At 42.4% G+C, this 26,495-nt stretch overlaps 1 protein-coding gene across 2 annotated transcripts in view; it reads left to right on the forward strand.

The window, feature by feature from the left end:
* rabep1 (rabaptin, RAB GTPase binding effector protein 1) overlaps nucleotides 1-26,495 on the forward strand; it is a 35,005-nt gene that overhangs the window by 3,605 nt on the left and 4,905 nt on the right. The window contains exons 2-15 of one of the 2 annotated variants that reach the window (XM_023962589.1): nucleotides 1,517-1,645; nucleotides 1,809-2,012; nucleotides 5,033-5,193; nucleotides 6,291-6,410; nucleotides 6,912-7,047; nucleotides 8,058-8,236; nucleotides 9,357-9,458; nucleotides 11,403-11,864; nucleotides 12,282-12,386; nucleotides 12,518-12,634; nucleotides 16,758-16,856; nucleotides 18,646-18,786; nucleotides 21,417-21,606; nucleotides 21,728-21,739. In XM_023962589.1, the coding sequence (XP_023818357.1) occupies nucleotides 1,517-1,645; nucleotides 1,809-2,012; nucleotides 5,033-5,193; nucleotides 6,291-6,410; nucleotides 6,912-7,047; nucleotides 8,058-8,236; nucleotides 9,357-9,458; nucleotides 11,403-11,864; nucleotides 12,282-12,386; nucleotides 12,518-12,634; nucleotides 16,758-16,856; nucleotides 18,646-18,786; nucleotides 21,417-21,606; nucleotides 21,728-21,739 (2,157 nt within the window). The remainder of the gene's footprint in view (nucleotides 1-1,516; nucleotides 1,646-1,808; nucleotides 2,013-5,032; nucleotides 5,194-6,290; nucleotides 6,411-6,911; nucleotides 7,048-8,057; nucleotides 8,237-9,356; nucleotides 9,459-11,402; nucleotides 11,865-12,281; nucleotides 12,387-12,517; nucleotides 12,635-16,757; nucleotides 16,857-18,645; nucleotides 18,787-21,416; nucleotides 21,607-21,727; nucleotides 21,740-26,495) is intronic. The other variant, XM_023962590.1, reaches the window with a different exon arrangement.

Below are 26,495 nucleotides of genomic sequence, written 5' to 3' on the forward strand. Positions count from 1 at the left end.
TTTTTATTTCAAAATTAAACTTCCTGCCGTATCAGAAAATAAACCAAACGGAAATAATTGAAGTTGGCGTCTGCGTTTGCGGCCCGAAGGTTGGGGACCACTGCTTTAGGCAGCATTCATAAGCCATACATGTTTCTGTGAATAACATGAGTAAATGTTTCTTTATTTTTTATAAGACAGTGTCTATCTGATGTGTTTGATGCATTTGTTCAGAGAATCTTCGGTGTTTTACTCCATCTAACAGACAGTAGAGGTACTCAAGTATCTGCAGCTGCCATAAGCAGAAATGAGACTGAAGCTTTGCACCTTACATACATCTGTGTGGCTCGTTTCTTTGGTAACTTCAGGTTTTATGTTTCCATAAAGATTTATTGCACCTCCTTGATCCTGGAAAGTTGAAGTTCTCCCTGCAGACTGCAGACTCAACCAAATGTTGAAGGCAGACGAGCCTGAATTCAGGTCCTTTTATGAGTTTTTATGGTGTCCTCAGCTGCTGCATGAGGTTTGCTGACCTCCCGCTTTTCTCGAGCTCGTAAATGTGAGAATGTTGCTCTCAGCGAACTGGCATTAAGTGACAGAGAAGTTAAATAAAGTATAAGCTGCTGGGGTCTCCGAAAAACCTGGGATTGTCTGGATTTTCTGGTCTGAATGGAGGTTTTTAAGCAGTTAAACATGAACATTCTTGTGTTAAAATGAAAGTAGATATATTTACAAAATTATGTTTGCATTTGTAAAACCTTAGGATTAAGGAAATGAATGAAATACTTTGACGGTTGAGCCTGAAACGATGAATTCCTGGAACCTTTTATTAATCTCACTTTCTTTCAAACTTAAACAAAATTCTGTTTTTTTTTTTAATCGTAATACATCATCTTATCTTGAAAGGAGAATCGGAAACTGAGTAGGACGTCTTTGTTGTTAATAATCATGGCAAACCCAAAAGTAACTTATTAGGTCAACATTTGTCAGGGTCTGTTAATAATAAAGCTTGAATCAATCTCTAAAACTGCTTTCATCACTTACAGAACCTTACTTTCACTGTTACACTAACAAACAAAAACACTAGGGATTTTTTCAGCAGACTCCTGGCTACATTCATTGGAAGCTTTAGGAATTTCTTTGGATTTGAAACTGTTGCTTTTTTCTTTAGTCAAGATTTGTTACGGTAACAATAACAAAAGATTTTTTACATTAGTTTAACCATGAAGCAACTAACCCATTTAAATAAAATCCCAAGTTAAGTGTCATTTTAGACTTTATTTTAGTAGAAAAAAAAACAATTTTGTTTATACGTAAATAAGTTTGTGGGCTAACAGCACGACAACAGTTGTATGTTTACATTTAACACTTTTTCTGGAAAAATACTTTTTTTTTTTTTATGGTGGTAGAAAACATGAAGCAAACATGGTCTGTTTCCGTGTGCTCAGTCTTTGAGCGACAGATGAACATCTAAACTGTCTTTGGGACATCAGCTGCAGTGAAGTGAGCGCTGCGGTTCTCTCCCTTCTTTGCTCAGAGGTACTCCAGCAGCGGGTGGCTGCTCTGGAGCTGGAGAGGACGGAGTTCATCCGACTCAAGCAGCAGCTGGAGGCCGAGTTCAACCAGAAGAGGGCCAAGTTTAAGGAGCTCTACCTGTCCAAGGAAGGTACAGACCTCACGCCTTTGGAGACTCTCCCATCTATGGCAGTGATACTGGAGGGAGATGTACATCCTGAAAAGACTCTGTTTGTTAATGTTTTGACCATCATCTTCCTAACCTGAGCAGCCTCTTGTCATCGACCCCCTCCGTCTCCTCGCTCTCTCATCAGAGGAGCTTCAGAGGAGGACCTCGGCGCTGGAGGAGGCTCAGAATGAGCTCATCTCCATGAAAGGCCAGCTGACCCAGGCGCGGGCCGAGATCGAGACCATCAAGGCCGTGGCCACCGTCTCAGAAAACACCAAGCAAGAAGCCATCGACCAGGTCCGCAGCCAGTGGCAGGAGGAAGTGGCGTCGCTGCAGGCCATCATGAAAGGTGAAGCCGACCTTCTGCTGCTGTGGAAACACTGGCTTTGTTTTTCGGGAACTCATTATTCAGAATATTTAGATGATGTGGTTTTCAAGAAGTGCTGCTCTGCTGCTGTTTGTTTCTTGGAAAACGTTGTGTCGAGTCTAAATCGGTCCTGTTTTCTTCATTCCTGGTTCTGGTGGCTCTTACCGGTTTGATTCATGTTGTTTGGCAGAGTTTTGTGAGTTTTAATAAACTACAGTAGATTTGACTTCTTTAAAAGGCTTTCTTCTCCCGCTACTGCTCTTCATCCTCACCTCCCATTCATGTTTTCTGTCCTTTCAGCCTGAATATCTGTGGATGAGCGTCTGTTCTCACTTCTCATCTCTGTTCGATTAGAGCAGAGCAGCTCTCCCTGGCTCTGATTTCCATTTCTCCACTGTTGCGGCCTCTTCCATAATGAAGCTGGAATCTGCTCGTCTTCGAGCGAAAACGTCTGCCAAGCTTTAAAAAAATTCAGTTTGGATTTCTCAACGTTTAGCGGAAACAAAAGAAGAGAAATGCAGACTCTTTCTGAGAGAAGCACATCAGCTTTTAAGAAGTCTAGATAGACGGTTTTCCTTTAACAAACAGCGCATGTTGGCTTTGGCCACAGAATGTTACAGGAAATGACATCATTAAGTTTAAGTTTCTTTTTTCGTATGATAATTTAGTTCCGCTGTCAGGTTTGTTGCACGCTCTCATTCACTCCTCGTGCACATTTATATGGAAGCGATTCTGTAGCATAATTGAAAATAAAAGTCAAAACCAAAAATGCTTTTTCATTTTCAGAATGAAGCTGCATCAAATGACTCCAAATTAAAATAAAAAAGCAATCAGCCAAACCGCTATTTCATTCTCTTCTTCAACACTGCTCATTCTGTCACTTAATTAAAATGATCATGAAAATGGTATTTGACATTTCATTTCGGTAAATGTGTAGCAAAATCCATTTAGAAATGTCTAATTTGACAAATAAAATGGATTAACAGAAATTCTTCTTCATTTTAAAAATGTAACTGCATCAATTTACTCAAAATTAAAAGGAAAAATCAATCCTTCAAAATGCTTTTTCATTTTCTACTTAAAAACTGCTTATTCTGTGTCACAATTAAAACGAAAAGGCAAAGAGGGGATTGCATTTTGATTTTCACATCCACCCTGCGAATAGTGTCGCATAGAAACAAAGATATTCTTTATTGGGGAAATTCAATTGTTACAGCAGTTCAGTGAAAAATAGAGAAAAAAGAACAACAACAGCAATGTGGAAAAAGAATGAAAGGGTGTTTAAAAATGTGTTAAGATGCAAAAGTAATAACATTCAACAACAAGAAGAATCTATACCTATAAACACCATTACGACATAACATATGTTATAAATTAAAAGACAGAATATTCGGATGGGCTATGGATGCATGATAACCGGTTTGTACATGCATATTTAAACTGTGGCGTTGTACAATCTTAACGGCTGTTGGAGTGAATGACCTGCGGAACCGTTCCTTCCTACATGGAGGGTGTAACGGTCTGCAACTGAAGGAGCTGCTCAGCGCCTCCACTGTCTGGTGTAGTGTTGAGAGGTGTTGACCATGATGGATGTTAGCTTGGCCAACAATTGGCCAATAATTCAATTTGACTTAGCGTTTCCAAAGGGGGAGGCGGGGCGATGACGTCAGTGCTTTCTCCGTGTGTCCGGCTGCTAACAGACACTTGCTAGGAGCAGTGCGGCCAGGCTTGTAGCTTTGTGTTAGCGGCAGAGGAGAGGGCTTTGTGATAGTTGTGCATTCCTGATGATTGTACACAGGTTCTCTGGACTACGTAGCAGCATTTCCATCTTCTGCGGTCCTCCTTCGGACACACCGCGGTTCGTCGAAACTTTCCCTGGGACTAGCTTTTTTTCTTCGGATTGGTAGCTGCCTTTGCATTGCGGAGCGCGAAGCTCCGCGATCCGAAGCTCCGGATCGCCAAAGACGGAAGTGCTGCTACCCTAAACATCATATGAATGTGTTTCCAGTGGTGTCCAGACAAAATAAAGGATGATGTAATTCCCACAAATTTACATCCAAGATGCTCATTGCCCGTTCAGAGTTTTAAGTACCTCCACGGCTAATGTTTTAGCACATATTAGCCTAATGCTAACCCGTCTTTCGGGTCCTCCTTGCAGCGAAGAAAAAAGAACTGAATGCATGGATTTAAATAAAATGTGAGCGAGCAGGCCCCTAATAATAATGATGACAGTAATAAAGCACATTTAGAAGATAGTCTCCTGCAGCTTCATGCTGAGTGTGTGTTGGTCCAACTAGCAAACATTTAGCATGGCTAAAACTGCTGGAGAGCTGTTGATGGGACTCCAGCTGTCATCGAACAGCAAAATCAGTGGGAAGCTGCAGAACATCTTCTAAATGTGCTAAGTCGAAGTGAATTATGCAACACTGTTCGCAGGTTGGATGTTAAAATGAAAATGCAATCCCCTCGTTGAATTTTCCTTTGAATTATGACACAGAATAAGAGGTTTTTAAGTAGAAAATGAAAAAGCATTTTAGCGGATTGCTTTTTCTTTTTAATTTTGAGTCATTTGATGCAGCTTCATTTTGAAAATGAATAAGCATTTCTGATATTGACTTTTAATTTTAACTATGCTACAGAATCGCTTCCATGCATTTAGTCGTGAATTTAAAGACTTTATTAGATTTTGTTGGTTTTTGGCTCTTCACATGTAAAATGCAGAAATTTGTAACTTTAAATACTGATAAAATAAATTAGTTTTACATGAGAAATGCTAGAAAACAGCTCATAAACACTCAAATTTAACCATAGAAATATTATTATGCGGCTCTTAATTATTTAGTCACTTTAATACATTTAAGTATAATTAACTTTTTGATGCTGTAGAAAATATTAAACAACAAAAACAACATTTTTTACTCTAGCTAAAGGAAATACTGACGTGGATTCTTCAAATCTTTTGTTTCATATAAACAGATTTTCCTGACTTGTTCTCCTCGCAGACACAGTATGCGAGTATGAGGTCCAGTTCCACCAGCGCCTGGAGCAGGAGCGGGCCCAGTGGAACCAGTACCGCGAGGCCATGGAGAGAGAGCTGGGCGACCTGCGGCGGCGCCTCACCGAGGGTCAGGAGAAGGAGAACCTGGAGGATGAAATGAAGAAAGTAGGTTTGCTTACAAAACAAAAATAAAATTGTTGTCCTTTTTTAAGTGTTTCCATCAAACTCACCCATTTTCCTGAAATCAACCTTTTAGTTTTAAAGTTTGAGCAAAAGTTTCAAAGTTAAACAGAAATGAACTTTAACCTTTTAACCATTTAGCAGGTGATTTGGTCCAAAGTTGGTTTAAAAGTAACTTCTGCTCTACTTCGTTTGGGATCAATGTTTGGAATTTGCAGAACGTTCTCATTTTGAGCCTGGAGATTTCTGATATTTGCAACCCTTTTTATCCGGAAGGAATTTTTTTTTTTTTTTTTCCTCGTTGTCACTTCCAACAACCTCAGTGTTTCTAATCTTCTACTGACAGATGTTCTGGGTGAAAGTCAAATGTTTTAGCAGCTTGATTTCCCAGAGATGATGAGTCTCCTGGAGAACAGAGGGAACCAGACGTTCTCCACCCACATTGTTGGGTCCACCCTGGGAAAACCAGGAACAGAGGAAAAGAAAAACATCAGAAATAATTCACACAGGACAGAAAACATATGATTTGATTTTTGGGCTCAACTGTTGCCGTGACAACGAGCTGACGGCCTCAGCTTTCTGCAAAGCCCTCGGTCAGATGCTCTTTCATGCAGGATCTGATAGGTGAATGCTATTCCCCCCCTGAGGTTGTCATAGCTACACGATTATGGGATGTTCAGGCTTGCATGCCGCACAAACTACGGCTGCAAACAGATTTTTTTAAAAACGGCGGTTAGAAGTGTTTGGCTTGAACACGATGATAAAAGTGAAGCTGAAAGTACCTGCAGTCTAACGGCTCAAGGCGGCGTTTGTCCCTCGCAGCTCAGGACTTCTCGTACAGGCGAGTCATCCTGTTGCATTGTGGGTAAGGTCGGATCTAATAATTCTGATTCTGCCGACGTGAAAGCTGCCTTTAAGTGGGGCGCAGCCTGAAATTGGATGTGAAGTGGAGAGAAGCCCCCTACTCTGAGATGGTTTGGAGGTTCACATCTGAACATGTTCCAGCTGCCTGGAGTCTTGAGACCGAGTCGTATTGTGGCTTTTAGAAAAAAAAACTGATGAGCTCCTCTGCTGTCCTGAAGGCTCAGGAGGATGCGGACAAGCTGCGGTCGGTGGTGATGCCTCTGGAGCAGGAGATCACAGCTCTGAAGGCCAAGCTGACCTCCAGCGAGGACAAGGTGAAGGAGCTGGAGGCCTCAAAGGTTCGTTTCTGCTTCTTTACTTCAGTTTAAAAATGTTCACGGCTACCGTAGGAAACGTCTGACGTCAGGGTTTTTTGGTGAACCCCGTTAAAATGTCCACTTCCTGTTACCCATGAAGCATTGTGTGTTTCTTATCCCACCAGTCTAGCTTATATTAGCTGCTCTCTGTTGTTTAACTCCACTGCACACAAATGAAAGCAACAGATTCAGAGATTAGATTTCAGTGATGTGAAGCATCCGGTGCTTTTAACTGGAGTTCTTTGGCTCAATCAATTTTTAGAGTTTCGTCACACCCATGAAAAAAAAATCTGATGCTGCAGCCACATTTGATGGATTCCTAGTATGTGTAAGCTGCTTCAGAATGTCCTTTGGTCCAGCTGGGATAAACTGAGATCAACTCAGACAGACAGAAGTGTGCCACTTCCATTAGCCTTATAATGATGTACTTACCCAAACCCATGACAATTGTTTTACCCAAAGACAAACCGCTTTCTTTTCCAGGTGAAGGAGCTCAACCATGTTCTGGAAGCTGAGAAGTCGTGTCGAACGGACCTGGAGATGTACGTGGCCGTTCTGAACACGCAGAAGTCCGTCCTGCAGGAAGACGCTGAGAAACTGCGGAGGGAGCTTCACGAAGGTGCGCTCCAGAATCTGCGAAAGCTTCTCCCACTGTGGAAAGCTCACAGAGTTTTTAGTCGACTCTTGAGTAAACCGTAGACACACATACACCCTGGACAAAATATTTGTGTTGTCGCCCATCGAGTTCTGAATGCCAAAAATTAAGCCAGAAGTGTGTTGGACACATCTTTCAGAGGTAGCTCCGCCCACTTGCAAGGTTGATTGGGCAGGGCAAAGTAAAGGGAGTTTTGTTGAAGTCAAATAAAGTGCCCGTAAAAATGCAAAAGTTCCAGGGCTCCTTAAAATGAGGATGTTTTTCACACACATCTTGCTCTCTTCTGCCTCCAGTGGTCAATAGAGGAACTGAAAGATGTGCTGAGACGAGGCCAGTTCACCATCAATGCAGAGATTTCTGAGTTAGATTTGTGTTAGTTATGCGATCAGACGGAGGACGTGACACCCCCGTCTAGACAGAAGAAGCAGAAATCCTGACGTGTGGGGTAAAACTTCTCCGCTTCAAGCTCAGTTTGTGGACTGATCCCAACCTCCCGTCAGTGTTTGTTACCAAAGACTCACAACACACATTTTAGAAACATGACTCAGCACTTCTGCTTTTCATTAAGCTCCAGTTTTACAGCATTTTCTACTGTAGAAAGCACACGAGTGTAGCCTTCTCTGGGACGTCGTCACACCTGCAGCTCGTACCGTTTTCAGAGACTCTATGGTGACGTTTTTGACCGCAGCATTTAGACCCTGCTGTTTTTTTATATCGCTGTTTTCCACATCAACACAATTTAAAAAAAAGCTTCAGTTACAGAAACTGAAATGGTACCTTTTAAGATTGAAAGGGGCTAGCGCTTTGAGATTTTTCTTCTAAATGTAAAGCGCATTCTCTCTGAATAAAATGTATTGTTACTATTATTATTATGAGAGGAACAACGTCCGAATTTTTAGGTTTCCCGCCTTCTCTTTAGTTCAGGATTTAAGAATGAACCTCTGAGTCGTCTTTGACATCTCCTCTCTGTTCAGTCTGTCATAAACTGGAGCTGGAGCGGCAGCAGCACAACCAGCTGAAGCACACATGGCAGCGAGCAAACGACCAGTTCCTGGAGTCCCAGCGTCTTCTCATGAGGGACATGCAGAGGATCGAGAACGTGCTCTCCTCCGAACAGCTGCGGCAGGTGGAGGAGATGAAGAAGAAAGACCAGGTACGCACAAGCCGCCACGTTAATCAGTGAAGCCAAAGCCAAACCACCCTGGGGGAGGGAAGCGTGTGTCGAGGGCAGCGTCCGGGCGCTTTTATCAAAGCCTGTGACTCAGCTGGCAAAGCAGAAATAGACGAGGTTAGTCATCTCTCAGCTTTGTGGACGTCGGTGTAAATCCCTGTGGAAGGGTCCAGATGAGTGGTTGGGGCTGCAGGAGGAGGAGAATGTCTGCCGACAGTAATCTGAGGGGGAACAAATGAACGTCTGGTTGCAGCATCCCAGCCATAAAGCATCAGCAGGGAATGTTCTGATCCTGAGGAGCTCCTTCAGGGTTCTGGTCTCTGTTCTGGATCTGTTCTGATGCTCAAGGTTAAGATAATCACATATTCAAACGTGAAGGGGCTGAGTTTCTGCTGCGAGGTCACACTCAGTTCTCCTTCTTCACAAATCTTGACATTTTTAGATTTGCTGGTTTAATTTTGCAGTAATACGTAGTCTTTTTTTTATTAATTTCTATTATTAATAATGAAAGCTTGAGTATGCAGTATTTTACTCAATTTTTATGGAGAAATATTATCCCGCTGTTAAACTGCAGCAAAATCTTGCAATTTCACTTGAAAACATTAAATAAAAAAGCTATTTAATCGACCAAAACAGAAAAACAAATCTGTCAAGCCTGTTTCTGGATGTGAAATGAAGGTTGGTGTTTCACAAACAAAAATGGCATTTCGTTTTCATTTTTTACCTTCACCTCATGATAGTTAGACCTTTGGTACTGATTTAAGGTTAAAGACGTTTAATCCTCAGGTGACAACAACATAACAGAAATGATTTATGTTTAAAATGTTCATAGTAACCGGATCCCTTTACTGAAATGATCTTTTTCTGTCGAATCGTTCTTGCTGTGGTGTTCAACTCCACCTGAAGAAGAGCAGAAATACAATTAAAACCAACTGGATTAAACTGATCTGGGATCAAAGACGGCTTCAGATTTATGTTGTCCGGGTTTAGGGAAAACGCCATCTGATGCTTTTAAATGTGAAGGTTGAAATCAGAATGAAAGGGTTGTTCTTTAAATAAAAAAACGAGTTTTAAATTCTGTTTTTTTTTAAAATCATGTTAGGAAGAGGAAGAACGGCTGAGCCAGGTGAGGGACTTTCAGGAGGAAGATGGAGGAGACAACACGGAGCCGTTGGAGGACTACCTTGGAATGAGCGTGGAGGAGGTGAGGGCAGTGAGTGACATGACCCCACCCTGACCCGACAACGCAGCGGGCGCCGCTGTGCTTCCTTCATGTTTGCCTCTGAGGATCTCGCTCTGGAAATCTTCATCATGACTAACGCTCAGATGTTTGTTTTGTTGTCACTGGTTCTTAGCTTCAAAGTTAAAGGAAAGTTTTAGATGCAGGTGTGGATCAAACTAATCCTGATGTGTTTAGTCCTCGGAAAAGGCCGACAGGAACTGGACAGTTTCTGAACTGGTGTTGTTTATTTTACCTGGGGCTAAATATTTTAAATATTCTACAATTTTCCCTAAATGAGAGCTTATTCTGGATTAGATAGTCCTGTGTAACCTGTTTCAAAGTCGTGCCGTTCTACAGATAAGTCATATTAAGGAAAACGCGGAGTATTTGCTCATTTTATCTGAACTATTCTAGCAGGTATTTGCAGTGAATAGAAGCACAGGAGAACTTTCTGACTTTTTTTATCTTTTATCTGTTTGCTGAATCAAATCCTCCAAATTTTTGTAAGAACAGGATGTAAAATACTAAGATGCTTCATAGTTTTAAAAGTAAAATATTGTATCAATTAACCAGCGTAACAAATATTGTGGTGTTCTGTTTATGTGCAAACACCACAGAAAAAGTTTAGAGATTTGTATTCAGGCGTGTTTTTAATATTTTGTGATCATCTTTTGTTCAACCAGAACCTTTTAGCTTCAGGTGGTGTTGATTTGTTTCAGAATTTTAGGAGTTCATTGAAATTATTTTTTGTGTGTATTTGGGTTATGGATCTTCATTTTATCGTCTTCTTTTAGTGCAGAGGTTTCTGTTCTGCAGCTTTTTCTGCTCCTAAGTCTCTTATTTTCTGAAAAAAGCTGCAACCATCATGCCCGTCAAAGCTTTATTGTAAATGTAAAGTCTGCATGATGGTTGCTGGATCTCCAGCGGGTTGTGTGTGAACGTGTGGCTTAGAGTTTGATAGCTAAGTTTGGAAAACCCGAAGCCGGGATTTGATGTAAGGAAACGGTTCTGTTCTCCATCCTTCATCTTCCTCAGCGGCTCACCTCCTGTAGGAAGTCACAGTGGGACATTTTCTTCAGTAACACATTAGTAGAGACATTTTCCAACATGATCATAAACTCTCAGTAAAATATCTTTACCCCCTGAGCTGCAGTTACAGACGGTAGAATTGTACCAGTTGTCTTTTTTTTTTTTTTTTAGCAAAGAAATGCCTATTTTTACATTTATTTTAAATTTCACTCAAAGGTCTTGTGAAAGCCAGGCTAAAGCCTTCGTCTCAACTGCTCTGGCAGAGTGTAGTTTATGTGGATTTCCTACGTCCTACAGGCACTTGCATATCGGCATTTGCGTGCAGTCGGTAAGGAGCCAGCACTGGCTTAGAATGCAACGTAAGGACACCGTATGATGACATCACCCGTACGTCGTAAATGGCACGTTCCATTTTCATCCCTTTCCCTTGAGGTGGCCGTACAAGCCTCAAGGGAACTGAGCTCCCCTTATGATGCCGCCGCTCCTCTCTATGACCCTCGACGGTCCCAGAACACCCAAAAACCGGCAGGATCCATATTGGTTAATGCCTCTTACAGGTGCATATGACATTTCTTAGTTGTTGGTGAAAGTCTAGTTCAGTGAGAACAGCAGCATTAGTCTTGAAGCTGAATCCAGATTAACCCTTGTGCTATCTTAGATGACCCCACCCTTACATTGACGGGTTCTCCCTACCATGACAAAGGTGGATAAAGGTGGAAAGATTTCATGTAATCCATGGACACCAGTGAAGATCACAAATCATTGAAGAAAAAAGGTTCAGAGCTCTGTCTAGTGGGTCTAGATGACCCGACTCCCAATGGTAAAGTGCCTAGGATAGCACAAGGGATAAAAGATTCAGGATCAATTGAGTCTACCTTTACCCTTTTCTCCCTGCAGTACCATACCAACCACAGTACACATGGGTCTGTGCACTCATTGGACACTGAGGTGGTGGCGGGGAGCCCCTCTGACCCCTACAAGGACAACCTGCGGAGGGTCCAGTCCACCGACAGCCTCGGCTCCTCGCTGTCTTCCCAGCAGGCTCTCGGAGGTCACAACCACAAGGCCAAGTCTGCCAGCAACTTAGACGAGTCAGACTTTGGGCCCCTGGTTTCGGCGGAGTATGGGGCGACGGACAGTAGTTTTGGCGAAACCACGTCGGTCAGCTCGATCAAGTTAACGGCGAGCCACTTCCTGCTGACTAAAGACCAGGAGAAGGCAATCAAAGCCATGACGCCGGAGCAGGAGGAGACGGCGTCGCTGCTGTCCAGCATCTCTCAGGCCCCCGACGCCGCCTACCTACCGCCTGCAGGCTACCGGCTCGTCAGCGACACAGAGTGGAACCTGCTGCAGCAGGAGGTGCATAGAGACAGCTTAAATAGACCTTTAAAAGCTTATCCTTCAGGGGCCGCCGTACTGGATCATTAGTCTCCATTTCTTCAGTTTCCTCTGGCCCTTTAACTTTTTTTTTCTGCTTTAGTGCCATCTTTAGCATGCTTCTCACAATCTCTTTGAAAAAAAACCCAAAGTTTTAACTAAGTCTCCAAACTGTACTACTTGTGCTGTCTCATTATTCTACACAATTCTGCCCTTTTCTGTCAAATTAAACCTCTAAATTCATCCTAAATTCAGTCTCTTGCCCATACAATGGCAACTAGCCCCTTTTTAAAAAGCAAAACTAACTTTTTTGAAAGATAGACTAATTGTGTGCAGTTGGAATGTGTTGTTGCATGGTCAAATTGTGAATAATTGTTGTCTGGTGTTGGGAATGATCAGGTGAAGAACGCCGGCAGGAAACTGGGCCGCCGCTGTGACATGTGCTCCAACTACGAGAAGCAGCTGCAGGCCATTCAAGGCCAGGAGGCCGACACTCGAGACCAGGTTTTGTGCTGGAATTTAATATATAAACAAAAATATCTCCCAAGTAATTATTGAATTTAATTGTACTTTGATTTCTTAAAATTACATTGCGTTTCAAAGCAACCAACTTAGAAGATTGTTTTTTCCTCCAGGTAAAGAAGCTGCAGGTCATGCTTCGCCAGGCCAACGACCACCTGGACAGAACGATGATGGAGAAACAAAATTTGGAAGATTCTATCAATATGGGGAACGAGGAAAATGCTGCTAAGGTCTGGAAACGATAAAGATTTTATTAAATTTACAGAAAAATTCAGGAAAATCCCGCCTCTTTCTGTTCTGGCTGTGTGTTCACTGCATTCATAGGTTTACTGCATCTCCATTTTTACACATGCTTAAGTAAACACGAGTTTTCCCGCTCATCACCACCGTAGTAAACACTCTGATATTGTTAAAGTGTTGCCTAATCTCCACTTCAGAATCTGCTGGGATTACGTGAAATGGGTGATGAGTTAGCCCAAAGAATGTCAACACTGAAGCCAAAGCGTCGTTGTTAAAGGGTTAGAGAAAGCCGTGAAGAAACAAAAATCCTCAGCTTCTGTTTTGTGAAAAATAAACCGCATCCACTGCTACGAGGCACCTGTGGATCGTGTCGTCTTTCACAGGCACAAATGAAGTTTTAAAATACAAAGAAGGTGTGGTTTCGCTTTTTCTAAACAGTACGGTGGACACATTCACAAATATCATCAAGCTGCTTTTTTGACAGCAAACCGTGTTGTTCGCTGTACCGCCCCCTTGTGGCCTTGTGGCTTTTCAGAGTTTAGGGTAACATCAGCTGTTCCAAACATTCTCAGGAAGAAACACGCTAAATTTCAGATTCTGTTTTTGAGGGATGAGCAACCTTTGCAGAATCCTAGTTGGAGACACAGTTAACTCAGATTTTGATCTTTAAGTCTATTTTTTCTACAGGCTCTGGTCCTCTGAACACATTTTTCTGTATCTTTTGCATCCTGTCCTGCTGAAAACAGAATGACTGCCATTATCAGGTCTTTGCTGAGCTCGACGAGAAGGTGAATCGGGTCCATTCGTTCCACGAAAGTCTTCTTTTATGCGCAGACGTGAAAGCAGAGGCATTATCCGGTTACAGGGACGGAACACTGAGTGGTTCTGTCAAAGCTTTATGTAAAATAATCCTCTGGCTCCGAGCGGATGTCAGAACTACAGGAGGATGAGGTTTCTGAGCTTTCAATAAGCCACAAACATGGTTTTAGTTTAAAAGTCTGCCTCCTCCACGTACGGGTCCATCAGTCTTCTGTCTTTATTCTGCGGTGGCAGGTTGCCATGACAACAGAGACGTGATTTATGTTGTTTTTTTTTTCTTTTTTCAGGCAGGTCAGAGAAGAGTGGAGGTTCAAGGATCACAGCTCATTTATTATTATTTCTGTAGGTGTATTAACCAGTGAAGTCCTTCAGTGCTCTAAAATGATCATACTTTACCGTCTGAAAAGGATTAATGGCTGTCGTTAGGACGAAAAGGGTTATGTCTAAAGATTGCTTTAAAAAATAGGACACGACCTAAGTAAGTTCATACATCTTTTTAGGATGATAAAGACTAAACTCTTAAAAAAAAGTTGTAATATTTTAGTTTGTCGCAGCCAAGTGAAACAAAACTCACAACAGTGAATTAAAGGACAAGAGGATTTTATGAATTTCCTGACATAACATGGTTCATGTTTGTTTTTTTATTATTAGGTTTGGGTTAAAAGCCTTAGTCACAACTGTACTTACGGGGGGATACGGGCTGTCTGTGGGTGAAAAATGGGCAAACCTGTAGGGGGCACATTTTTTTCTAAGGCCATGTGAAACACAGGTGTGTCGTATGGAAATGTTGCTGTTCGTGTCATGCGTGCACGCTCCTTGTGTGCAGCTTTACTTAGAACGTGTAGTTTGTCCGGACATCCCACGGACGTCCTAAGGGCATTTATATATCACTTGCACACTCTGTGCGTGCTGCATTTGCTCGCGGTCAGTAAGGGGTCAGTACTCACACCTTACTAATGAGTAGAGTGTGGCCTAAGGACCCTTTTACACCAGTGCTAGAAAATGCAACTTGCCCCCTTTTTTATTTAATTATTTGTTTTCGCCTCTGTACTTCCTGCTTCTGTTTGGTGGACGAATACACCTCCTGTGCGTCTGCAGGCGCAGCAAGTATCTGGGCAAGATGTCCTTCGTGTCTAAAGATAAACGCTGGAGACAATCGCATCACTTGAAAAGAACCAACGCCACTCTCGCGGACAGCAACAGCAGGCGACATTAGTATGACTTAGACCGATTGTGGATACGACTGATGCAATGGTTGATCGCTAGGAAGGCTTTAGACACAAAGCCATCCATGCTGTGACTTACTCGAAAAGTCACCAAAATGTGCGCACACCTAGGACAAATGGAAAATGAATTTTCCACAAAGTAAACGTTACCCCCCCCCCCCCCCCCCAAGACGATGACATCACAGCGAGCAATCCCGTAAAAAAAAACGAGGAAAAAAAAATCGTGTATGGGGCCGGGAAAAAAATATTTCAAAATAGAGTTACGAAACCGAAACACACGCAAATTCGCAATTGTTGCGATTTAAGGTAGCTCGCACATTTTTTATCAGAATGTCGTGAAAATGAAATATGCAATTTCATGGCCCACGCTGAACAAAACGACGTAACATACAACAAGATTGATAAAGGAATGTGGCCGTGGTAAGCAAAAAACGGTCGCAAAGAAAAGTGCTGACTCGGCAAAAAAAAAAAAAAAGCTTCGAAATGTATTTACAATCTGCTAACGAAACTGATATAACCTTGTCGGGGATGTCTAAACAAAGTTTTGAAATCATTACGAGATGGCGACATGACCTAGGCAGCCATTTTGTGCCAAATCTGCAATTTCACCTTTTTGGCGTTTTTACACATGTAAAAATGAACTTTTTTCACGATTTTTCACGAAATTTACACACATGTTGCTAGCCTAAGTTTACAACTGCCTCTTAAGTTTTGTCTGCCTTTGACTTAAGGAAAAGGCCGCCATCTTGAATTCTTTATAAAAAGCACCTTCATTAGCGGATACAAACATAAACTTGTCGTTGGGATTTTATCAATCGTCTCAAAACGTCTTGGGCATCAATGGCAAGCTAGTGTGGAAACAATGTTGGAATAAGAAGTTGTAGATTTTGAATGGCTTGCGTGTGGCGAGCTAGCAAAAGTGGCGCACTGTTATGACTTCCATGTCTTTCAATGGAATACTGTGAAAATTCAATGCATGCATCTGGATACGGAATGTGGGCATGCTTAGCGATAAACCTCTGTTGCTAAGGACAACCAAAAGTTTACTTTTTCCGATTCATCTGAAACTGACGTGGATCTGTTTGTCATCCCATGGGGACAAAAACATAAAATGGTTGCTATGGAGATAAAATCCACAGAAAAGCCGCCATTTTGAAAGAAAGTGGATTTTCTATCAATTTATGACATGTAGCTCTTACCAGTGTTTTTCTGAGTGAGTTGATGATGCTGATTGCAATGCTAGCACTTTTAGCCACATTAGCATAACTAGTATAGTTAGCATAATTAGCATCTTAAGCAATGTGTTTTTCTGAGTCAGTTGATGATGCTGATCGCGATGGTTGCAGAACTAGCATAATAACTAGCATAGTTAGCATTTTTAGCATATGCAGTTTTGACTAGCCTTGATCAAAGGTGGGCGGTGATGGCGGCGGTGCTGCGTAGAGGTGGGCAGCGATAGCAGAAGTGGTCAGAGAGGCGGGGGCGAATTGCGCATTCGGGCCAAGCAATGCCGCTTGTGGCTTTTATTGGAAATATAAGCACAGTTCAAATTTGTTTTGTTTTACTTATTTAAGTGTTGCTTTTAAAGGAATAAAAGATGAATTGTGCTCCTGAGATTTTCTACTTTTTATGTGAAATATTACCAAATGCTGCGTATTAAACTGCAGCTTCAAACATTGAAACTTGATTTGAACTCAGAGCCATTTTAGGGAAATTGTGTTTTTATTGTGTCATGTTTTTATAAAAAAATTACTGGCAAATAATTAAACCAAGGACAGAAGCTGCAGAAAAGCAGATTTAATTGGCTGCATCATGCATTCTGCAGTGACGGACTTTTTTTTTTTCTACTCGTCCTACTGAGGTCTTGACAAAACAGAATTTTGTCAGTTCACACTTTTGGTTTAATTTTAGACCTTGCTCAGCTTTCGTGCTCAAATGCAGCGGCGTTGTGCATGTTTCTGCTGCACTGAGCTCAGCGCCAGCCTCCACCTCGACTCCAAACGCGATGGAGCTGCATTGGTCTGTGTTGAAATCTGCATTTTTCAACAAACCCCCTTCTGCTTCGTAGGTGTCCGCTCTCACGCAGAGAGTCCAGGAGTCCGAAACTCTGCTCTGCACACTCCAGCAGGCTTTCAGTGAGGCCAAGAGGAAAACTCAAGAGCAGATGGTGAGCAGCTCCTCTCACTCTGATGACACAAACATTAAAATTAACCCTGCGGCTGTCAGGCTTAGCTGCATTCAGATGCAGATTGAGGTAACGTGTTTGCTAGTGTTTTAATTTAGATAATTAAAGCTCGCTAGCATAAGCTGTCTGCACGTAGTTGTTGGGGCTTTTTTTCCATCACATGTCAAGAATCAGTCGAGGCTGGATGCTGCAGATCAGTTGGTAGTGGGCCACAAAGGTCAAAAAAACAAAAACACAGCCTACATTCTTCCGTTTTATTTATTTAAAAAAATAATCTGATTCTGAAGGAAGTTTTATTTAGAAAACTACTTGATTTTCTTGACATGTAACTGCTTCCTTAAAGCAACTGCACCGGCCGCTAAACTGAAACCTCCAAGCTAGCTAAGTTAACAAAAAAAACATACATATTTGGAAAGTTTCTTTTGGCTGAAAAGATCCAGCGAGAAGAAGAGCCTTTAAATAAAAGAAAATGATAAATAAATATGAAAAGAAAGCTGCATTTAACAGACAGAAACCAGTAGTCTTTACTCCAAACATTGAGACAGTTGTTCCCACAGACTATAATAATTATAATAATGCTGGATATTCAGCAACCAGCTGTCCAATATCATGAGGATGCTGCTTGTTGTGGATTCACGTTTCTTATTAGAAAATACCAGTTTCAGTGACTTTATACATTTTTATTTCGTCGTCAAACCCTTAAAGTTATGTCGTCTCATTTTTTTTTAGCTTCCACTTTGAAAGTAATGAGAAACAAATCAATAAGTGAACAAATAAAGTTAAAAACGACAGCATATTGTTTTTACAGGCGATGAAAATGCATTTTCCCCTCAATAGTTAAGGGAAACTGGAAGCTAAAACAGAAAAAAATCAGGCGCCCACTTCATCCTCCTAAATATTGTTTGACCTTAAACTGGTCTGAGGCCTGAAAAAGGACAGCTGCTTTTATTCAACTCACTTGCACAAATGAAAAATGGTAGTCCATCACTACAACACCGTTCACCTATTAGCTGTTTCGCAGGTTGTTGTTGTTTTTTTGCATTTTCTTTTTTCGTGCATTGTGCTCTGCGTCCTACGACGGAATTTTAGGGCCAGTTTACAAACAAAATGTTGTTTTTTAATCTCGACTTTAAAGTTGTACACTTACGAGAAAGAAGTGTTGAATTATGAGAGTAAAGTCGTAAATTTACAGCTTTAAATCTTGTAAATTCACGATTATAAAGCCGTAAATTTACTAGAAAAAAGTCATAGCTGTTAAATTATGATAATAAAGTCGTACATTTACGACTATTACAACGTGTTTGCCACTTTGTAAACACAAGGTTATGCAGTAGGCATGCAACATACAGTTTTGAACCGAGAATTGAGGCGTCTCTATTCAAAATCATAAAGAAAATGTCTAGAAAAGCTTCTGAGTCCTTAGTCATTTTTCTCTCGTGTATTTTCTACATATGTTCTCATTTAAAGCATTACAATCCAACAAGAAGTAAAAGATCATAGCTCTCATTCTGCTACTTATGGAATTAATATAAATGAAATAAACTGCATCATGCAATACGGAGAATATGACATGAGGAAGTTTGAGAGACAAAAATAAATCAATGACACTGACGCTGAGCACAATTCATGTGGCTTTGATTTACACATGACAGCCTTACAGATGTCGTAAAGTCGCATCAAGCAAACATTTTTCCCACTTCGAACAAGCAACGAGGCTCTGTATAAATAAAATGAGACCAAAAATGGGTAGTTTCCGTTTGCTTTTTTTCAGGTGGTGCTGGTGAAGTCCAGGGAGCAGGTGGCAGAGGAGCTGAGTCGCCTGCAGAGAGACAACGAGAGCCTGCAGGGAAAACACCGGCTGCACGTGGAGCTGCAGCAGCAGGAGGACTTCCAGATGCCCAACACTGTGCAGGTAACGCATTTCTGATTGTTGTCCTCTTTCTTACAGCTTTTTTCAAAAACTCGGTCTTCCATCAGCTGAAACTTTTTATCTCCCCCTTTTTTAAAGCGATTTCAGAACAGCAGCAAGTCATGCGGCATAATACTCTCAAGTTGTTTGCTGGTTTGGCTGTTGTTTTAGATGTACCTACTGTTTTTTAAAGAGGTGGGGAACGGAAAAGCTGTTGTGGTGACAATGTCTTGTTTCGAGGCTCCTCTGCAACTGGTAACTCGGCCCCTCCCTCAGACAGCTAAACCCAGACTCACTCATTCTGAAATGCGTGAACGGATAAAAATACCACTTTGGGGTTGTTTTTTGTGAGGTATTAACATTATAATAAACTTAACAGCTCAAAAAAGTTGATTTTTCATGATACAGGTCCTTTAATTCAATTCATTTTATTTATGTAGCCCAGTGTATTAGTACAACAATAGTCATCTCAATGGGCTTCATACCGGCAATTGTACAGTTAACATAAAATCTAAGGATCGTGAAGTCATACAGTTCAATAGGTAAATTCTAAAATAAACTAGCTAAATAGACTAGACTAAACTGGGCATCCCTGTCTTTAGGCGTTCCTTCACAGTAAGGATAAACTCCTGGATTCTGGAAAAGGAAAAAAAAGAAGAAACTTTTAATCCACACCCTGCAGCCAATCAGAATCGAGTATTCACCCGGACAATGCCATCAACGGCTTTATTTACACAGAATACTTGCATCCATTCACTTCACGTTCCTATTCACCAATACTGAATGCAGTGATTCATCGAAGCAGGTTTCTGCGGAAACAGCCGAATCTGCTGATCCCATTCATCAACATTAAAGGAAGCCTTACCTCATCTTTGATAAGCCCTCTGTCATTTAAATCTACAGTTATGCTGCAGGAACTGTTTGAGCTGGAGTCTCTATTCATGTGAGTGGGATGGATGTTTGCAGGAATCGCATGGTGTTGGTGAAGCTGCCAGCTTCCATGGTAACACGTTTGCTCCTTCCCAGTGATTCATATCAGCTCCTCTCCTGCTGAGCTGCTTGTCAGGGTGAAAATATGCGCTGCACCGTTTTTATTTCCCCCTCTCTTCCCACCAGCGTGAAGTCCTACAATCAAACTCTCCTCCTCCTCCTCACTCATCGGTTCCCTCTCCTGAATTATGCTTTAAAGGTTTTCATGAAGGTGGAGGAGCACCGATGACCGCTTTCACACTCCAGAAAGCAGAAATGAGATTTTTGAGATTCCAGGTTTGCCTGAAAGTTGCCTTGCTGTCATGAAGAATGTCTGAGCTTGTAAAAACATCTGTAATGGGAAACATCTGTTGGTGGAAAGGAGGGGTGACCGCTCCACCACATCAGCTGGGTTCGACTCAGCAGCTGCAGCTTCAGACCCCTTCTGCAGCCACGGCCGTCTAACCCTCAACCCGTTGTCTTTAGGAAATGACGTGCCATGTTTCTGCAAAGCTGCCTGGTGCTCAATTGTCCGCTTGGAAACTGAGAGATTGTGGGTTCAATTCCACCGATGTGTCTTCAAAATGATTGAGGATTTCATCATCTTACGCTTTCTAGTTAACTTACTCGGTAAAACCAAAAAACTCCAGAAAATTAAGATACAAATTTAACAGATGTGCTTCGCTCTCTTCGCCATGCTAGCACCGTCACATGAGGTCACATCATTAATCACCAGGTTTTCATAATATCTTTCATTTCATATTTATTATTGAAACTGTCCACTATTTTTCAAACAAGTTTGTTTCTCGTTTTAATAAGCTTAACTTCAGTTCATCCTGTATTGTATTAGCTCTTGTTCTTATTAACTGTTTTTGCTCACATGTTGTAAAGCGTCTTTGTGTGCCATTTACGCGTCACACAAGTAAAATGTATTATTATTATAGATTTATATATTTCCTGTGACAGTGTAGCATTGGGTCTATTTAGTTTATATACTACTAATCCAACATTAATCTGTATTTTAGAGCCATATTTACATCGACAGCCGCGTATTTTAGTGTTCTATACTGACGTCACAAATACTTGTACTTGTTGTATCTGGATCAGACAGCAAATATCCAATTATTCAGGTACTTGTTCCAGCCCTTCTTGACACTCAGCATTAAGGGGTTGGATTAAGGGGGCTAAACCTCCAAATGATTCCTGAGGGCGGCTTTCACCCCAGAGAAGGGAGTCAAACGCAGGGATCTAATGTCACTCCCAGGTGTGAGACAGCTAATGGGACTTTAATTCTAGGGAGGAGATCACATCAAAGTAATTCTGGACATTTCTGACAGTCATAGACATGTGTGGGATGGGTCAACCACGTGATCCATGGCTGTCCGGCTGCTGCCATCTTGGTCGGATGTGAGGATTGGAAACCCTTCCCTCTCCTGGAGAATCCGGGACAAACTCATGATGACTTTCTTAGAAGTTCTGGACTCTTGGATGGAACCAACTGATGGAAAAAAAGCCCCTAAATCTGAGATATTCCTTTCATCAGTTGAAGCTTTTTTTTTTTCATGAGGATTTCTGGTCAAATCCAAGAAAACCTCATGTCATCCTCTGGATGCTTTGAGTGTTTAGCATCACATCTCCTTAATTCTGCCCCTATTCGTCCTCAGGAGCTGCAGGGTCTGGTGTTCCAGTGTCGTGAAGACATGGTGGCGCTGCGGACGTCTGCAGATCACATGGAGGAGAAGCTGAAGGCTGAGATCCTATTTCTGAAGGAGCAGATCCAGGCGGAGCAGTGCCTGAAGGAGAACCTGGAGGAGACTCTGCAGCTGGAGATCGAGGGCTGTAAAGAGGAAATAGGTGAGTCAGGTGACCGGCTGAGGCGGCCCTTCTCGGACTGTTGGGTTTTTTGTCTTCAACGTTTTTTTTTTAATTCCATTATTTCTGCTTTTGTTTTTCCTCCAATTATCTTTTCTTACAGACATCCTGGAAGGTATGAAAACACTTTGAGCAGCTTGACCTGTTTCTCTGTGTGTTACCTGTTCAAACTAATGACCTTTAGCAGACGGCTCCGCGCTTTTCCCGGCCTCGTGGGTTTTCTTTCAAACCACATTGAGCTGCTGTTGAAACATTCACGCTTCTGTTCGCTGTCCCGACCCGCGGCCCATTCAGATGTTTCCCTCCGTAGATTTACTAAATGTCCCGCTGACGGGAAACTCCACCGTCCCGCTATAGACGAGCTGTTAAGTTCACTTATTTCAACTCAACTTTTTTTGGGTAAAAAGACAATAGAAAATACCTTTTGTAGATGTTCATGAATGTCAGACCAGTATTTCTTGACAACCACACGGTCCCAAAATATGTGGAAGTGATTGGCTCCATTATTACCACACCTCCAACATTTACCACCTGTTCCTAGGTATTTTTTCTTAGAGGGTGTAATAAAAAACCTCTTCCAACAAAATTCACGGCAAATGTTTGATCCTGTTGTGACCCATTGCTGCTGACATACATGAGCCCTCCTTCTCGCTCCCATTTTTCCTTTACACAATACGTGTTTGCGTCAAGATACTGTTGTATAATCTTTTTCTGCTGGAGGCTACAGTCTATGTGGAGATACCCAGATCAGTCAGAATCCCCTACGGCTTCTCCCTACCCCTACATTTAGCCCTCCAAATGGAGAGATTTGGAAAAATAGTGTCTTCAAAACCCGACATTGCCACTCGATGACGGCATCAATAGTTGTCGGTCATCTATATTGGCACGTAGATGCCAGCGTGTTTGGAAAAACAATAACAACATTGGTTTGATGACTTTAACACCACTACCGCTCCAAACGTCCCTACAATTGGAGCAATGGGGAGGAGCCTTGGGGATAGGGGAGGAATTCAGATTGGGCCGTAGTCTCTTCAGCATATCTTGGTCTTCCACCTGGATCTCCACCCAGTGGGCGCAGAAAGGTCTCCAAAAGACACCCCCAAACCTCCTCAGCTGCCTTCTCCAAGCTCCTCCCCCATATTTCTAAGGGAGGGCCCAGTCACCTTTTGGAGGAAACTCATTTCAGCCGCTTGTATCGGATATTCAATCCTTTCAGTCGGTACCCAGAGTTTATGACCATAAATGAATGTCAGAACCATTGCCTGTATCTGAGAACTGGACTGAGTGACTGTGACGTCAACCGTAGTAAATGGCTTACTTCTGTTTTGGAGCCAGACGTCGTCAGTAAGCGGTGATTGTTCCAAGTCAGTCTGAGTCTTCGTTTCTATGTCAACCACGCTCACCAATCACGAGTGAGCTTGTTGGAAATCCACACCGCTACCACAAGAAAGCGGGAAAAATCTGTCAAACATTTGGACGTGGGGTCCAGCAGGCTCCACCTACTTTTGTAAAGACATCTGTTTGGCCAGTGTATAACATAAAAGACTTGAACTACAGAAAAATATAATGGAATATAATTGGATAATCAAAGAATCAGATCCAGGTCCTGGTCCTTGCCCCTGGGCGCTGGGCCCCGCCAAACTTCCAACATGGCCGAGCCTGGTCGGGCCATATTTATAACATCCCTTGTGGACCGCCCTTTTTTCCCCGGGGTTCCCCCCTCCTGGGCGGGGGCGGCGGGCCCCTGCCTTGCTCCTACCTGGACCAACCGTGGGCCGGGTGGGTGGCTGCCTGGAGTGCGGAGCGGGTCTCCCTTGGGGGGTCCTGGCTCGTACCTGGGGTCGGGGCGGGGGGATGCCCGGAACTCCTGGGTGGTGGTGGGGTGCTCGTCTGGGGCTGTGGGCGTCCCTGTCCGGTGGGGCCCTGCGTTGGGCTCTTCCGGCGCGGCGGGGGGCTGCTTTCCTGGCTGGGCTGGGGCGGCGCTCTCTTTCCCTCTGCGCCTCCCTGCTCTCTGGCTCTGGGGGCCTCGCGGTGGTCCGGCTGGCCCTGGCCTGGGTGGCGGTCTTGGTCGCCCGGGGGGCGGTTGTTCCCTGCCTGTTCCCGTGTGGCGTTGGGGGAATTCCGGCTGCCGCTGCTGCTGCGGCGGGGGTATGGGTGTGGGGGTGGCTGGGCGCTCCTCCTCCTTCTTTTCACATTCCACCATCCATTTTAGAAGAACATAAACACTCACCTGAGCACAGGTGTTAGCTCACCTTTGCACTAATAGTTTGCATGATTGAATGAATGAAAGATTTCACACTAGTTGGTTTAAAGGCATAGGTATGCGTTCGTGAACACTATCTGTTTTGTGTGCATGTTGACATGTGGACATTTTTGCGGCTAGCAGGTGTGTTGATAATATTTGAGTGTGTGTGAACAGGCCCCGCCCTTTTTGTACTACATTTGAACCGTACCGTAACGATAAACAACCAGTAAACCTGTCTGCTCTATGCTGCTTCATGGTCTTACCCCCCTTCCCCTCCTATTATCACCCTCCTACCCCCCCCTCTCTCTAACGTCCCTCTCTCTTCTTCCCCTCTTTCCTTTTCCGTCCGGTCCAACACCAAAGATTTTCAAACATGATTGAAATTAATAAATTTTGGCCTCAATTACAAAAGGGGTTTATTCAGACATACCTTTGGTTTGTCTGAAGATGAATAACCCCTCTTGTTAAAATAAAATATGTCCAACACAAGAGGCCCTCAGCTCTCATCTGTTTGCCTAGCTGTTGGACAGGACAAGTTAAAAAAAAAAAAAAAAAAAAAAAAAAAAAAGAATCAGATCCAGAATGGTTCCTCTGACCAATAGAATGACTGGACAACAGCTGCTTATTTCTCTATGGCTTCTTGAAGATGTTATCCTTCCACACCTGCACTTTTCCTTTTTTATAACCAGAAGAATTACCACATTTCTTCAACCTGATCAAGTTCTTCATGAATATCTTTACTTCACTTGTAGAGACTTTCACTGCAAAGGCTGTAGAGGACTTTGTCACAGCTTTAAGCAGAAGGTGTTTGGTGGAAGAGCAAAACGTCCCAGAAGCAGCTTTTAGAACATGCTCCTGCCGTTCTATGAGTCCGATGGTTTGGAAATTTATAAAAACGAGCTGGAGAAGTGTTCAAATTTGGACTGAAATCCATCTTTAAATTCTAGGATACAATTTTGGTTCATGAAATTCATGGAATTGGTTTACATTGAAGCAAATTACTGGTGCTTTTTGATGCAAAGTACAAACAAGGCATGTGTTAAAGAACACGCATTCTTCAACACTCTCTTAGCACACGGTGTCCAACACCGGACTGTTGCTACCCGATGCTAGCACATTTACCTACAGTTAGAAATCAGGGGTTGACATAGCCCAGAAATTTGCACTGGCCCACAGGGCCAGTAGTTTTTGAAACTTACTGGCCCTGCCTGAAAGTTACTGGCCCGACACCGCGCATAGCGGGACCCGCCGCTCCGCAGGTGCTTGCAACTTTAGGGGGGTCCGGGGGCATGCCCCCCCGGAAACTTTTAATATGGTACAATTTGGTGCATTCTGGTGACATCACTTATTTCTACACTTTTCAATGACTGAAAATAGACCATATCAAACTTAAATCTGCTCTAGTCTGTTTCAGATGTTTTGAAGAGAGCACTGCAGTGTAGTAGGTAACACTAGTTCAGAAGTTTTCATGGTGCTTCTAACGGCAAATATCGCAATAAATCATAAACCTTAAATGTGTTAAAACAATCTAATGGCAGCTTGAAGCATTTAACGAATCAAATAAATCCCTTAATGCATTTGACCAATCGGATGGACGCCTTCACATTGTTGACCAATCAGATGGAGCCCTGTTATGTTAGATGTTTGTAACCTATGTCAACGTCGGTCATTTGGAGTATAATTTTTAAACTGGGAATGGTTATTTGGTTATTTTGCTGTTTGTTTATATACCGCAAATTATATCGTTATCGCAATTTTAATCTCTGATATCGCATATCGCGAGTTTTCCTCATATTGTGCAGGTCTAACTGAGATCATTCAGCTAACTAGAAATACTTACTGCTTACAGTGTTGTAAAGAAAAACAAAATTAAGTAGTTTAACATTCTACTGCATTTGAGTCTGAGATTCAGGTATTTGGAGTTGCCTTTGATTCTTTGACATTCATCTTAAAGCTTAGTGGATACAGTTTCATCTTCAATGCATTCATTAAATATCTTGCTGTCCATACTACTAATTATACCCATTACTCCATCTAACATATTCCTATCTATTCCTGCCATGTCTTCCACATCTCTGACATGCTTCAGTCTCTCTTCAGTGACGGTGTCGGATTTATAATCAAATGTAATAATAACCCACTGGCTTGTGCCTTCGTTGTTGCTGTTTAACATTGTTTTGTATTGAATTGTTACATTCAATAAAGTTTGAAAAAAAAAAGTAGTGAGCGCGTGCCGCGTGGTGCTCGGCAGTGAAAGCCGAGCGCGCGCAGGCGGGAGAGAAGGAGAAGTGATCAAAGGTTTCCCATAGAAACCCTTGAAATTCACTAAATTATGAAGACGAGGTAAATCTACACGTTTTCGCAAAATTTACTTTATTGAAAAAGGTGAAGAATATATAAACCGTTAAATATTTTAGTGGCCCGAGCGGACAAGTGAAAAGTAAAGTCTTGTGGTCCGCACTGCTCGAAAAACAGGACCGGGCCAGCGGACAAATGGCTATGTCGAGCCCTGGAAATGTTAGAAAAGTCGTGTGAAATGTTGAAGTGGTGCAAATCTGGTGAATCTCACTCCAGGCTTTTTCTTTCCCAGCTTCATTCCGATATGCGAAAGACTTGGTGTCGTAGA

The sequence above is a fragment of the Oryzias latipes genome, chromosome 14, assembly GCF_002234675.1.
Source record: "Oryzias latipes chromosome 14, ASM223467v1".
Lineage (NCBI taxonomy): Eukaryota > Metazoa > Chordata > Actinopteri > Beloniformes > Adrianichthyidae > Oryzias > Oryzias latipes.